The following is a 15096-nucleotide window of genomic DNA, read 5'->3' on the forward strand; positions in this document are numbered from 1 at the left end:
TAAAGTCATCCCCACTGCCCTCACACAAAGCTGCACTGAAGGAAGGCAGCAAGGGAGTCAGAAGCTGTGTTCAGCACAGGTAGCTAAGGCGATATGACCAACAACAGGGCTTTGAGATGATAGCCAAGGTGACTCTGAAATGATGACTGCTATGGGTCAGGGAGATGAGAATATGTATTTGGACCATATCAGCATTAGATGATAACTGGGGTAGTAAAAGGAAAGCAGGGATGTAAATGAGTAAATAGAGTTAGAAGGTACCAAAGGTAGGTTAGGAGAAGAGCTTGTATATTTAATGGACTAGCAAAAAGGAGATTAAGCTGGAGAAGGATTAGAAAAATTAAAAATAATAGATTGTTCTGGGGACTTAAGGAAGAGAACAAATGACAAAGACGGGGTGAAGTGGTATAAAATGAGTGTCAGTACATTGTGAAGAGCAGATACCTGAGGAGAAGGGACTGGAGACTGATAGCATGGTCGCTCCTTTCCGTGATTTCCTTGTGGTGGCGGCAGTGGCGGTGGTGGTAGTGCTGGTGGTGCTGGTGTAGTTGGTGTTGTAGTTGCTGTTATTGCCACAACATGTATTCTTACTTTTGGCTTCTGAATATGGTCATCATAAACAAAATAAGACGGTACCAAAGGCATGACTGTGGAAGAACTTGTATATTTCAAGGACTAGCAGAAGAGATTGATCTGGAGAGGGGTTAGAAAAGTTGAAGCAATAGCGTGCTGGTGCTGGAAGGAAGAAAGCAAATGAGAAAGGAAGCCTGTGGACCTGGAACATGCATTGATTTGAGTGGTTAAGGGCAGTATCTGCATTTAAGATTCTAAGCAACTCGACCTGAAATAAAATCTGTAACCGCAAAGGAGATGAACTACTTGTTAATGACCTGTCATTTCCTAGGGCACAGACACTGCATGGAATCTTCCTAGCCTTGTGTAAGATAGAGACTACTGAATCGCATTGCAAAAGAGTAGCCTGGACTCAGCGAGTCCTAGTATTCCTGCTCACCAATGAATTTGCCTTCTGGCTGCTGAGACTATGTTGTGTCGTCCCCAGTGGGGCTCGCTCTGAGACAGGATATATGAGACTGGCATTCATGTTTGGAGGGAGGACAATCCAATTGGGATTATGGTTACTATGCTTGGAAGAGAGCAGACTGCCATTTGAGAAAGAATTGATAAAACATACAAAATGAAACAAAGTCAAAACCAAAAACAGTATCATGCAAGGTTAAAATTATGTGAATGATGATGTGCATTAGTTATTTTAATGTCTTCCAAGTGCACTTCATTTTGAATGATATACTCAGATAGCACACGTGGTAAGGTATAATTGGAAAAGCATGTAGGGGAAGGACTGCATTCAAAGGATAAGCACGCAGCTGCGAGGAGGTTAGGAGTCAGAGGGGTAAGCATATGCCCCATCCCCCAGGGATCACATTTGTGTATGAGTGGCCACATACATGGAGGCTAAATGAATCTCTCTGTTTGCAAAGACCCTCAGTAAATGGGACAATGACGAATCAATAGTCATTAGGCATAGAGATTCTATTGACCCAGATGTCTGAAGCCAAACTCCCACTCTGAGATTCCTTGAAAGGCAAATGAGAAGATTTATGGGCATTCACTTCTTTAAAGAAAAAATTAGACCCTAAGAGCACTGATGCCCTTCCTAAGGGGAGACTGATTAGAAATAGTGCAGACTCTTGACTTCTGATGAGAAAGGTTGTTCTTGAGCTTTCTATTATAAATATGGTTCCTGTTGAGTCAGACCAGGGAGAGCTAGGAGATAGAATGCCAGGATGTGATCATATGGGAATGTTCTGTCCTTCCCTTCTGTGGATGCCTCAGAGGGCCCTTTCCTAAAACTGAACTGAAATAACTGAAATAGATACTATATTCTATAATTGTGGGGATGGGGTCATGTGAACATTTCCCTATGGTAAAGGACTTTTCCTTCTGTAAAGGATCTTAGTGCTGCATCCTCCCTGGACCACAGTGAAAGCTTGGCGCATGCTCCAGGAATGGCAGGAGGCGCGCAAATCACAATTGGGCTTTTCCCCATTAATATTGTATTCCCCCTGCTAGAACTAAAGGCATGGACTGCAGATATCAGTAAGGGTTGCAGCAAAGCCCTCACTCTAGGTAGTACTCCCTTTGCTCTGCGGATGCTACAAACAGACGTTCATCAATTTGTACTCTCATGTGTGCAAACACCAAGTTGTTTTCTTTTTCTACACATTTTGCACATGAATTCCATATAATTTTTTACTCACTAAAAGAATTTCCCTGGACCTGGGTTTATAGACCAGTGGTTAAGCATTTGGCTGGCATTCTCAAAACTCTGGGTTTAATCCCCAGCACAAAAACAGTTCCAGTTTTTAAGTGTTTTTTGACATTTGCAAAAGCGGTCATTTACTAGGTGAAGCTTTTGAAACTAGAAGTCACTTCTTCTAAAGCACTTTAAAAATGCAAATCACAAATTTTGGCAGAAGTAATCTAGATGCTAATCTCCCGGGGGCATTCCCCATGCTTTATGTCTATGATGTTTTCTGGTCCGTCTTTGGGATCATTGGTTCAGAACTTTGGAAGGCGCATTTTCCAGAGATTCCCCAGCTACTGAAGCGTCATCTTTGTGTCATGCAGTAAGACTCAACCCAGTGAGGAAAGTATAATACTACGTTATAAACAGGAAAGAGGAGATCAGAGAGGCTCACCATGGCCACGGCAGACAACAGTAACAGAAACTAGCACTGTCTTTACTCCCACACTCATCGTCTTTCTGACCTGATTAACGTCAGTGACTAAGGGGGTCATCCCAATTCTCCATTTTACAAACTCAATCAACTGAAGTATAAATGGAAAAGCCTCCACAATAGCATTGCAAGGCGTGGTTCTGAATCACATGTCTAATTCTCGATCCTTGCTGTGTGCATGACTGGCATTCGTTGGATCCAGGAGAATGTATTTATCTCTATTTGTCATTTCATCATTTTTACAGTTAGGAAGACAGATTGCAATAAATCCCTTGCATGTGTGCCATATTGCACTACGGTTTACAGAATGCTGCATGTTTGCATACGTGGTCTCAGATCTTCCTAATAACCCTATGAGGTAACTTGGGCAAAGATGATGGGATGTTTCTACAGATGAGAAGAGGATAGTTCCAGAGCTTGGAATAACTGTCTCATGCTCACACACCTACCAGGAGTGAAGCCAGTGTCTGACCAGGTCTCCTGACTCCAAGCCTTTCCACGGGACATGCTGCCCTGGTGTGGCGAGGACAGTGTGTTCTGAGAGTATGGGCCTAATTCCATACAAAAGTAGCTGCTTTGCTGAAGATTTTGAAAGCCCTGTTCTCTTTCCTGGGTCTGATATGGAAGTGCAAATGGTTTCTTTCTGCAGAATAATTTGTTTTTCAACCCTAACCCCTTTTAAAATCAAAATCCACTTCTCTTCCAGATGCCAGAGTATATATGCATATTTGAACAGTCACCTGGATCTGATTAAGAAGGCACAGCCTGTGGGTTTCCTCACTGTTGATTTACATGTTTGGCCAGATTTCCATGGCAACCGGTCTCCCTTAGCAGATCTGACTCTGAAGGGCATGGTAAGTAAAAGCCAGTCCATGCACTGAGGTGAAGGCCAGCCAAGGGGTTACAAAGTTTGGAAAACACAAAGTGAGGAGAAAAGAAAAGAGGGAACAACTGAGGAAAGGTGGCCAAGAAGAGCTGGCTTTTCTCAGTTGCCTTGGTAAGGTCCAGTTACTGCTGCTCTCCTGAAAGACCTGCTAGCCAGTGTTGTTTCCAAGCCAACTCAGAGTGTCTTCAAATTAGTATTTCCTGTACTCAACTACTGCTGCGTCTTTTTGCCCTGGTGGGGCTGAAAGTCCTGCCTATGTCATCTTTACATTTACATTGATTCATAGTCATGTTTTCCATCTCTGTCTCCAGGGCACCCGCTACCTCAGTGGTAAATATTACCACCCATGGTCCCACTTCCTGAAGCTAAGTATTGGCTGGCCTGTGAGCCATAGCTGTTCTGAGCCCACAGCGAATTTCAGAGTTTCATATTTAACTTGAGCTAAAAATATAATTAATAACTAATATTGGGGGATCAAGTCAGCTCTATTATTTTTATTATTTACTATTAATAATTTTATTCATTTACATTTCAAATGATACCCCCTTCCCAGTTACCCCTCCACAAACTTCCTCATCGCATCCTCCCCCATCCCCCATCCCCCATCCCCTTTGCCTCTATGAGGGTGCTCCTCCACCCATTCACCCACTCCTGTCTCACCACTCTAGAATCCCCCTGCGCTGGGGCACCAAGCCTCTCTCCCCTCCCACGGAGATGGGATAAGGTTGTCCCCTGCTATATATCTGGAGCCATGGATCCCTCCGTGTATGTGTATACTCTTTGCTCTTAAGAATATTTAAGGCAACTTTCCGTACAAAGATTGTGAACCATGCTGGAGAGTGGAGGAGGAACTAGATAGGCAACCTCACACCTGAATGAGGTTATAGCACTTCCAAGCCAGGTAGGATCTGTAGCTGGGAGGAGGTCGGCTAGTGGGAACTTTGAGAGCCAGGCTTGGCGATGAACGAAACAAGTTAAATCTAGAGAAGAAGAGAACTTTGAATTCTAAGAGGCCAGATAAGAAACCATAAATGCCAAGCCCAGGAAGGGGAGTATAAGGAAAGTCAAAATGGGAAGTGAGAATTAGGCTGTGAGCAAACGCCACTAACATTCAGGAGGGATGTTAACGGTGAGCAGGCCTTCAGGAATTTAAGGTTGTGGTTAGGTTCATTAAGATTGTTTTAAATAGTTTTATGATGCCTCCATGAAGTTCAGAACATCATTTTTATTACATAGTTGACCACAAATCAACTCTTTGTAAAACAAAGTCATGGAAAAACAAGGAAACTGGACAGGTCAGAATGTGTTCTGGAACCTATGAAGCATGTGTATGAAATACACGGTGAGCTGGGCCTCTGAATTCAAACAAGGAGGCAGTAGAGAACTATCAAAAGTAGACACAGCCATACTTTCTGCTTTCTGATAATCGACACAGGCAAACTGTAGGATAGGAAGGAATTCAACTTATACAAGTAAAAAGAAAAGTTATGACAGTCTTAACAAGAGAGACAAATAGCAGAAGCCAAACCTAGTGAAAGATGCTCAAGATGTGGTTTTACCAGTTCCTAAGATGGCCCCTAAACAGAGCCAGGCCGAGTGGTAAAATGATCGTGGCTCTGAAGTGACAGACTGGAGAACTGCCCTGACTACCATTTGTCAGACTCAGCCTCAGCACTCAGCATGTCAGGCTGTCAGATACCCTGGTTGCTGGGGATTTATTCCATCTGTTTCTTAAAATCAAGCCTGGCTTCCAAAGACCTAAGAATCCCCAGCATTAGGACATCCTAATCTGCTTGGTCAAATGCAGAGTATGCCCAGGAGCCAATGGAGTACCATTGCATTAGATGAGGAAGCTTATGCTCAGCACAGGGGTCTTCTAGGGAAACAGGGGCCTGGCTATGTTGGTTATGTCCATACATCCTGTCGGGCTTGCTTTGTATAGGAGTTTTCCCATCCTATAAACACACCTCCCCTTGTTTGATGTTTCTAAATAGCCCTCACCCTCTATAACTGTCCTTGGTTGGGCTTGGAGTATGGCAGGTATTGTTATATGAGGTTGCATAACAACAGTACAGGGATAAAGGGGGCCAGACAAGACGGAAGAAAAGCAATTCTAACAGCCCAACGTGCTCTCTCCAGGTCGCTTTTGAATAGCATCAGAAAAAACCTGCCTTCTGAAATCATTCTGAAATTGTGTTCGATCCTTCTGCCTGAATGTGCACTGTTTTTTGCTAACTCATGTTCTAGATAGAGTCCACATTACTACTGCATGCTTTATCCTTTTGCTGGTCCTAAATCTCAGGCATTCATCCCCGAAACATTTACTGTCCACACATCGCAATGAAATAAAAGACCAAAGGACTTAAGGACTTGAGTTGAAATGCACAGTATTTACATATTTTTTAAAAAGGTAGGTGTGACCATAAGCAAGGAGGCTGCAAATCCAGAACTATAGGATAGAGAAACAGAAAGATCAGTGGCGCCTACTTTCTAATATCCTAGCCCCAGGCTCAGGGAAACTGCCTCAGAGAATAGGCAAGGGGTGACAGCAGGACACTTGAGGTTGATGCCTTTCTTTGGTATCTGTGTGCACCCACAAACACTGGTACACATTTACCATGCACACTTTCACAGAAATTTAATTAACTAGGGAGTGCCAAGCACTGCTATCAATACAAAAAGTGCAATAATTCTTATATTTGTGGAATACTTTTAAAAAGGGTAGGGAGAAGCACTTGGTAACATGCGAAGAGCAACTGGCATTGTTAAGGCAACACAATTAGAATCACAAGCACAAGGAGTTTGTTCTTTGGGCTCCAGAATTTTTCCTCTGGGCACATATTAAGTACTGAGTATTTACTTAATGGTAATTCGTGGTACATGGACTTTTATTGCTCCAGGAAAAAATTGCAGATCAACAATTTACCTAGTAGCAAATTATCATGTGGTTTCTGGTTGTGAGTATATATATATGATAAATATTTAATACTACTGCTAATGTCCAAATAAATTAAAATGTGCTGTGATTTTAGTGTACTTAGCAATGTTTCCGTTGTAATCGGTAGCAAGTGTCAGAGTAACCAGATAGGATCCCCAACCTCTGGACATTGCTGATGTTGAACAAGACAGAATGAACAGGCCACGAGCAGATGGGGTCAAGGTCTCTACCTGTCAGTATCTCTTTTCTTCCTTTGAAGAGCTGGGGTAGTTTTGTGGATTTGGAGGAAAGGTTAGTCTCACCTGTATGCCAGGCTGTGGTGATCTACCTCAGCCCTGTGAAGATATGCAAAGAAAAGTCTTTGTACTCCTGCTAACCTGGGTCTGTGTGAAAAAAGGAAGAGGCAAATCCACATATGCTGTTAATGAGGCCGAAAGTACATTCTGGGAAATTCAGACATAGAGTTCCCTTACAGGGGGAACTCACAGGAAAAATAATGTGGCATACTGGAAACAAGAAATGGCACTTTGAACATGCAGCAAAGGCCTCGTCAATGCTAGCTACTATCTTGATGTAAACAATATTATTTTGTTTTCATCTCTTTTGTTTTTTGTTTTTTGTTCTGTTTTTACTTTGTTTTTGTTTTTGCATATCCATGGACTAGAGCCAACACTTAGAGGAAGGATGAGGAAAGGGGCTGGTGATATGGCTCTCTGAGCAGGGCGGAAGTCAGCCTGATGACCTGAATTTAACTCCCTGGACTCACACAATGGAAGGAGAAAATTGAGTCCTTAACTTTGTCTCTGACCTCCATACCCATGCTAAATGTGTGTGTATGTGTGTGGGGAGGGGGGTGTATTTGTATATACATATATATCTATATATCTTATTCTCAAATATAAACACAATACACACACACACACACACACACACACACACACACGCACACACACACACAAACTGGGGTGTATCTGTAAATAGAAAGAAGCAAATCCATATACACAGTTAAGGAGGCTGAGAGTCCATTCTGGGAAATTCATACATATTCATCAAAAATATTGCATATATTTGTGTAAGTTAGGATAAATGGACAGCTAAATGAAAGAAAGGAAATGACCATGACCACAAGACAACTAAAACTGCAATAATGGAACTAAAACTTGCATCAAAACCAACAAAGGCTGAAAAAAATATCAAAGCTGCTGTTGACTTTGTGTGTCTGTGTGTGTGTGTGTCTGTGTTTTAAACTTACTGTATTAGAAAAGCACATTGTGAGTAGCCTATATATTTATAGGTACCCAAGGGAGTCCTTAAGGTCAAACAGTTATCCCAGTCTTTCTTTGACAGTCGAGGAGGAACAGTGAGCTTCTCAAGGTTAGAGAGGCAAGAAAGACTGACATTTTAAGGGAAGTGTAAATCTTATTGGCTATTTGTTTGTTTGTTTGTTTTTGTTTTTGATTCATAAGATGACATATGCATAGTGCTGAATTTTGCTAAATACGCTGAGAACTACAAAAAGGGAGTCCACATTGGTGGATTAGGTTTGAGCATTCTCAGCCTAGTCCTTGCTATGCTGCCCTTGGCACCAACCTGTCAGTCATGCTCCATTTCTACTCTAACTATAGTCTTTGAGGGTCACTCTGGGCCTGGCTTTTCTTTGTAAGAGTTGAGCCTTCCTTCTCAGCCTTACTGTCCGGGTTACAAGAATACTTGCAGTTCCTGGTTGTATGTTTCCCTTCTACTTCAGAGCTGATGTTCACAAGAGCAGGACAGGACCCAGACATCCCATCAAGCTCAGGAACATAGTTTTTTTTTTGCCTCCTGGCATCACTTTTCTCTTTGCCATGGGGCCAGCTGTCGTCTTCCCTTTGATGACAAGCACAGCTGCAGAAGTGATGCTGGAGGCTAGGGGTGGGGAGGAGATAGATCTGCATCAAGTAGATACTTACCCTTTTCTCTGTTTCTCTTGGTAAGTAAAACGGATACGAGTTAGAGCTGTCTTCATCATTATCTAAAAGAGACAGATTCTTGGTGAATAGTAATCTGTGTGAGAACGTTTGTGATTCTATAGCTTCTTCTAAAATAAAAGAAAGGCTGCCTTATAGCTAAGCATGGTGAGCTGGTACCTATAATCCCAGAGCTAGGAAGGTGGAGTCAAGAGACTCAGGAATACAAGGACATCCTCAGGTTTTAGAGAGTCCACTGCCAGCTCCAAAGAAGAGAAGGAGGAGGGGAGAGGGGACGAAGAGGAGAAGAAAAGCAGTGCTTGCGTTAGAAGTAAAGAAATGGGTTGGACACATGCTTACCAGAGCAGATGTAGCTAAACATCACAAAGAATGGCTTCATCTTCTTTTTTATTTTTTCGTGTGTGGCTGTTTTTATCCTTATTGGACGTTTGAGTGGCTCTTCCTTGCTTTGAAGATACACAACGTGTGTATTTGTGTATTGTGAAGTCACTCTGGTGTTGGCATCTTAGCTTAAAAGGACATTAGCATGTGACACCGGCAGGTTCATTGTTGGAGGTCAGTCAGTTCAAAATGCAGCTGGAGTGGCCCAGGCATCTTTCCAAGGTCACTGTTTAATGAGAGATGCTTGCTAAACAGCAGGCACACTGTGGGTTGCAAGCAGTGACTGACTCTAGAGTGTCTGCTTAATGGCCCGTGTGTGGATTCCACATGTGACTGTTGAATCTTCACCAGCCAGTTGTGTATCTTCAAGTTAGTCCAGAACTGACCGGAACTAACAGACGCTGAGGTGAACATCCAGAAGACCAGCTGGAGGAGTTGCTAATCCTTTCGTGTGTCACAGGCCTGGGGGCTATCATGTAGACTCTTCTGCAGTGGTCCAGGGGAGAAACATCAAGAAGAGCTAAAGCCTAGGGACCAAAAATGGGATCCAGGTTGTCCTGAGACTGAAAGCAGGGCCAGAACACTTACACAGAACCACTCCATATGCAGGGGTCAGAACACTTGTACAGAGCCACTTTGGGAACTGGTGCATGTACACATCAAAATGGCTTCCGCTGAGCCTCCAAAGGTGAGAAGTGCCAGTGTGTCCCATCAGTTAAGCAGTGGTAGAAGAAGGTCACTGGGAGAGTGTCATCCCAGCATTTCCTTCTAATATGTGTGTTCACTACCGCATGACTTTAGCAGTGTATACCTATCCTTTCACAGTTCCACACCTCAGATGTCCAAGATGCCCCTTTCCCATGGTTTCCGTGCTCTAGTCTTCAGATGGCCAAAAGCTGAGACTCCTATTGGAAGGCTCTGGGAAAATACACTTTCCATCCCATCCAAATTCCAGCAGAGGTAGGACTGGGAACCTGGTTTCCCTTTGGGCATCCAGGATTCCCACTCAGTTTCTAGATGCCCTCCTGCACTCTTAGGCTCGTTGGTTACCTTCTGCCTATCCTCCAAAGCCAGTAAGGCCATCATATTTTGAGCTTTCCTCCTTTTCATTTCTGTCTCCTGCCCTCTGACCTCTGCCTTCCTCTTTTTTTGTCTCTTCGGGGTGCTCTTCTGCCTTTCTCTTCTGCTTTTCAGTGCCCATGTGATAAATCAGGATAATCACCCCATTTAAGGTCAGCTGGCTAGTGACAGATTGTTTCTGCCAGTTTCTTTACAGCTGAGTATAGATCAGTGTTTCCACAATCAGACGAGAGGAATCTTTCTAATTCTTTCTCCCATGCTGTGCTGGTACATATGTCTTCATTTCCTAAGTCTTGGTGGGTTTTAAGCAGTGTTAAGCGTCTGCCTGCCTGGACTCCCACAGTTACTGATCCTCCCAGGCTTCTGTCTGTCTCCATTCTCTAGTTCTTCTCTTCCCCCCAGAAGTCCTCTACAGAATTTTCTCTGATGTCCCCCACCAACTGCCTTCCTTACTGAGTGAGGAAACAGTGTTTGGAACCCCCATTGGATTCTTAAGGGCATCCAGTTCATTCCTGAGTGTTACTAGCCCTCACCAAGCTCCAGTCTTTGACAGTTTTCAGAGACCCTTAGAGAAATGTTTCCTACAGCACCTCTGTAACTAACATAGACAATAATTTTTATTCCTTTAACAACTGGAAAGAAAAGTATAACTAAATTGCTATAATTATTAAATTGCTAGTCCTTATCTGAAACAGACTTTGAAATTTTACTTTTAGACTCTTTGAATGTATCTAATGTGATATTTTGTAGATAGTACCCAAGTTCAAAGTTGAACTTCATCCACATTTTATGAATACTTTATATACGTAGCACGAAGGTAATTTCATACAATATTCATAATAATTTTTTCATCAAACACGTTTGTGGTGGGAAGCCCCTTTTACACAAGAGCCAAAAGAAATAAAATGTGCATACCATCACAAATTTCCCATGGGCCTCACATTTGACTGTCTCACCTCAACTTTCAAAACAGGCAAATACATATTTATCAGCACACGCTCTCCATTTATGCTTCCTTTCAACTTCCTCTTATCATCGAAATCTGTCAGCTTTCAGCTGAACCATATAGCTCATTTGGCCTGTCCCAGCTTTTGAAACCAGTACAAATGTACACACACACACACACACACACACACACACACACACACACACACATATACACACACACATACACACACATACACAAACATGCACACACATATACACAGTATCTCTGGCACTCCTAGGCATTCACCTTTCATAACAATTTGTTCTAAGTCTCCTTCACCCTCTTGAGTGGTCCACATAGCAGACATTTTATAGGTAGTACCATCTTGGACTGATTTTGCCAGTGCAGAACTGAGAGAATGAAATGGACTTACTTACTGGACAGCTGCTCCTCTGTTGTGTGCACATACATGTGAGGTGAGCTATCAAGGCCCAATCACAGTGTCTCTTTGCTTTAGGGAGAAATGTCTCTCACTCATTCTCATGCAGCTGTAGCCCTGGCGCTGGCATGAAGGAATGCAGGAGGCTGCTGTGGAGCTGTGCTCGCTGCTTCTCTGTTGATGTGCCAGACAGTGGCAATAAATGTCTAGGACTCCTTCCCAAGAAGGATGTTGTCTCTTTAAATGACCATGTTGTTTCCCCTTTCAGGAGAGCTATTTGCAGCTAACGTGTCCTCTTTTTGCTGCAGCTGCTGTCAGGTTAAAGTTTAGGCCATTGATTACCGTACTGGTAGTTTCTAGAGGTTCCCTCTCAAAAATGTCCCTTTTCTCTGGAAGCACAAGAAATTTACAGAAAGGGCCATGAGATCTTTTCGCTTAAACACTAATGGCTTTTGGAAACTCTTATGTGTATTTACTAATTATTAAAAAATTACATACAGTTATGTCATATTCTTGTACATCTTCATGTTTTTAGTAATTGAGAAATATATCAGATGAGCTATATTATCCACATTACCACATAAAAACTAAGTCACCTATTGACTATAGATAAGGAAATGCCCAGATACACAAAATGGACCCACACCCTACCTGCCATCACACATTTCCTGGATTTGGTCCTGTACACCCACCTGTGGTTCATCCATGCAGGTGACCATAGCCTGATCCACTTCCAGGTGCTGTCTGGAGAAGGCAACTTACCTCCCCAGGTCCAGAAGGGAGCCCTAAAGTACAGCACGGTCAGTTGCCCTGTTAGATAAAGACCAAAGGGTGAGCAAGTGTCCACATGTCTATCAGCGATGATCACGACCCAGGCCTCTGCATGCTGTGCTGTAAGGTGGCTTACCCTGTGTATTCACTGGAGCTGGCCAGTGGCAAGGTTGCATCTACTTTATTCTGCCACCAAGGGTAGCTTGTCTTCATTTACACAAGGACTTTTGTGAGTTTCTAGAAGCTGTTTATACCCCAGTCTCATAAGAAGCACTCCTAGGATCAGGAAGGACAAGAGTGGGGACTTAGGAATTACGAACATCAAGTAAGTTACTCAACATGTCTAATGATTTCCTTTTCCTTTGAAGCTATGAAGCAAATATCCTCTCATATCTGAGAATATTTAAGCATCCAAGCAGTAACTATTGTTATACAAGGATCAGACATCAGGAGAAAGAATGATATAGACAGAATCTTTATGCACTATGTAGAAGCATTATGTACTGTCACTAAAAATCCTCTGGCCAATGAGCTCAGGCAGGATTAGAAGACAGGACACTGGCAGAGAGAGAAGATTCCTGGAAATAGTGAGGCAGGAAAGATTTATCCAAAGGCTGATCCAAACAGAAGAATAAACCCTGAGGAGAGGTAACTTACTACTTGACAAGACATAGACTAGTTTAAACGGGATGATTGAGTTATGAGCTGGTGGAAAGGATCCAAAGCTATTGGCCTGGTATTTATTTTTATATAAGAAGTCTCAGACATTGTTTCAAGGAACAAAGCCCTCAGTTGCAGGATGGTGCTGGGGTGGGGGCTTTGAGCTGCCACCAGCTCAGGCATAGCTTCGTGCCTACTTCTTCACATTAGTAGTTTGGGTCTCAGAATTCCTTTCTGCACTGATCCATAACGTTTCAATCTTCTGTGTGTCAGTATCAAAGACGTAGTTTTTACCTGGTAACTCAGGTTTCAGTCAAGAATAAGGCAACAACGTCCATGCATGAAAGATTCAGAACAGTGGGAACATGGCATGATTCATGGGGAAAGTAAGAGTAGATACTGCAGGGGTTAGTGGGGGCCATATCTGTCCAGAAAGCCGTATCTGCACAGACTTCATTCTCTCTCTAGTGCCAAGGTAACATGGAAACATTGACCAGAGTATTTTATTTGGTGGAGTTCTGAGAGTGGAACTTTGTTTGTTTGTTTGTTTGTTTGTTTGTTTGTTTGTTTTTGAGACAGAGTCTCACTGTGTGGTCCCAGTTACACTGAATTCACTAGTTAGCTTAAACTGACCTTGAATTCTTAATTCTTATGCCTCAGTTTATCTTCCTGGTGCTAGACTTTAAAAGGGAATGATGCGATCAGGTGGAAAGAAGAAGAATCATGCTAGCTCCACTGTAGAGAACAGTTACGAATGGGCTCTCTCAATGAGCAGGAATCACAAGATTAAGGGACAGAAGAGCGTAGAAGACAAAAGCAGATGGAGTTTAAAAGGTTTGACAAACTAAGTAAAGGAGAAAGCAAGAAAAAAAAATGATGTCTATGCCCTGCAATAGAATACCCTGTCTGGAGAGCAACCAAATAAGGCTTGAAAGGTAGGCCAGGGGTGTTTGGCAGACCACTCACTCAGCCTTGTTGCTGACTACATATTCACACCTGCTGTATGTAGTTCAAGACTGTTCAGTCCATACCACCTATAGCACATAAATAAGTTTTCATACTGTGAAAATCTAACGTGAGGCCCAGTGAGGGCGTTCATCCAGGGAACACACTTGCCACCCAGTCTGACAAATAGAATTAGATCCTCAGGACCCTATATGGTCAAAGAAGAAAATCAGCTTCCAAAAGTTGTCCACGGACACATGTAAATCAGAAGCACGCATGCACATAGGTCAGTTTCTCTTTTTCTAAAGTGAAACTGATCTAAGGTAGATCAGTTTCTCCTTTGATGCCCACAAGCTTGAAGATGACATCAGCCTGTACTTTCTCTAAAGATCCCACAAGAACACTAACACAGAGATGTGAAAGGGGCTGTGAACAGACTGACTGTACCACACCCAGAGTCCATTCATCTTTGCAGTCTTAGGAAGACTGACCTGCTCATATGGTTCTGATTGATTTTAATGGGATTGCTTCGCAAACCATAGATTTTAAATTATCTCCAGTAGGTATAACATTTGTAGGAGACATATTATTTACCCTCAGTAACCCTTGGGTCCTGTTACATTAAGTTCTGACAGAAACTGAATTCACAGGCATCTTATAGAAAAATGCCATTTTCTATTTTGTAGAAGCCACAGAAGATACTTATTTATAACTCATTTAATCACATATAATTTCATGTTAAAACTATCAAATATAATCTTATGAGAGGCTTGTTTGTTTATGTGTTAGTTTGTTTATTTTTAATTTTGGTTGGTTTGGTTTGGTTCAGTCCGAGGATAAAGAATATTTTTGGCATAGGGAAGGGATTTTTTTTCTCTCGAGTCTGAAGTTTAAAGAATTTAGTTCATTCCATGTTTAGCCCACAAAGCAAGGGATTTGCATATGAACTTGTTGCAGCCAGAAAGCAAGTCTGAGCATGCTCACAGTCCCCAGAAGCTGTTTATATGCATGTCAGCTGCTTTTGGTCCCTCATCCTTCTCCTTTCTTCCTCCCTGTAGGTCACTGGGCTGACGCTGTCTCGGGATCTTGATGATCTTGCCGTCCTCTACCTGGCCACTATTCAAGCCATTGCTGTAAGATGCTTTAGTGAAATTTCCAAAACAAAGCAAATCAGAATGAAACTTTGTGCTATTGATATGTTCTGAGCCACGAGGTTCCTGAGAGGCACCACAAGGATTTTGTGGCAGTTTCTTAATTAGAAGAGGGGTTGCCACAAGACTTGTTTGCTTGTCCAGACAGCAGTGGTGACAAGGGTTCTCACCTGCCTCCATGATAGACCACA

The 15096-nt window shown here is 42.6% G+C and overlaps 1 protein-coding gene and 1 long non-coding RNA gene across 19 annotated transcripts in view; one reads left to right on the forward strand and one right to left on the reverse strand.

Moving 5' to 3' along the window:
* Fggy (FGGY carbohydrate kinase domain containing) overlaps positions 1–15096 on the forward strand; it is a 387141-nt gene that overhangs the window by 287262 nt on the left and 84783 nt on the right. For 11 of the 12 annotated variants that reach the window (XM_017593260.3, XM_017593261.3, NM_001013932.2 and 8 more), the window contains 2 exons: positions 3466–3613; positions 14813–14887. In XM_017593260.3, the coding sequence (XP_017448749.1) occupies positions 3466–3613; positions 14813–14887 (223 nt within the window). Of the gene's footprint in view, positions 1–3465; positions 3614–14812; positions 14888–15096 lie in introns of those variants that run through there. The other variant, XR_010066354.1, reaches the window with a different exon arrangement.
* The window catches only part of LOC103692418 (uncharacterized), a 113946-nt gene that overhangs the window by 85855 nt on the left and 12995 nt on the right, over positions 1–15096 (reverse strand). For 2 of the 7 annotated variants that reach the window (XR_010051926.1, XR_010051923.1), the window contains exons 3-6: positions 12286–12425; positions 12071–12188; positions 11377–11767; positions 8533–8594 (exon numbers count right to left, since the gene is read on the reverse strand). This is a non-coding gene — a long non-coding RNA (uncharacterized LOC103692418). Of the gene's footprint in view, positions 1–8532; positions 8595–8889; positions 9459–11372; positions 11768–12070; positions 12189–12285; positions 12426–15096 lie in introns of all 7 variants that reach the window. The other 5 variants (XR_010051925.1, XR_010051922.1, XR_010051920.1 and 2 more) reach the window with 4 other exon arrangements.

The sequence above is a fragment of the Rattus norvegicus genome, chromosome 5 (assembly GCF_036323735.1).
Source record: "Rattus norvegicus strain BN/NHsdMcwi chromosome 5, GRCr8, whole genome shotgun sequence".
NCBI classification, from domain to species: Eukaryota; Metazoa; Chordata; class Mammalia; order Rodentia; family Muridae; genus Rattus; species Rattus norvegicus.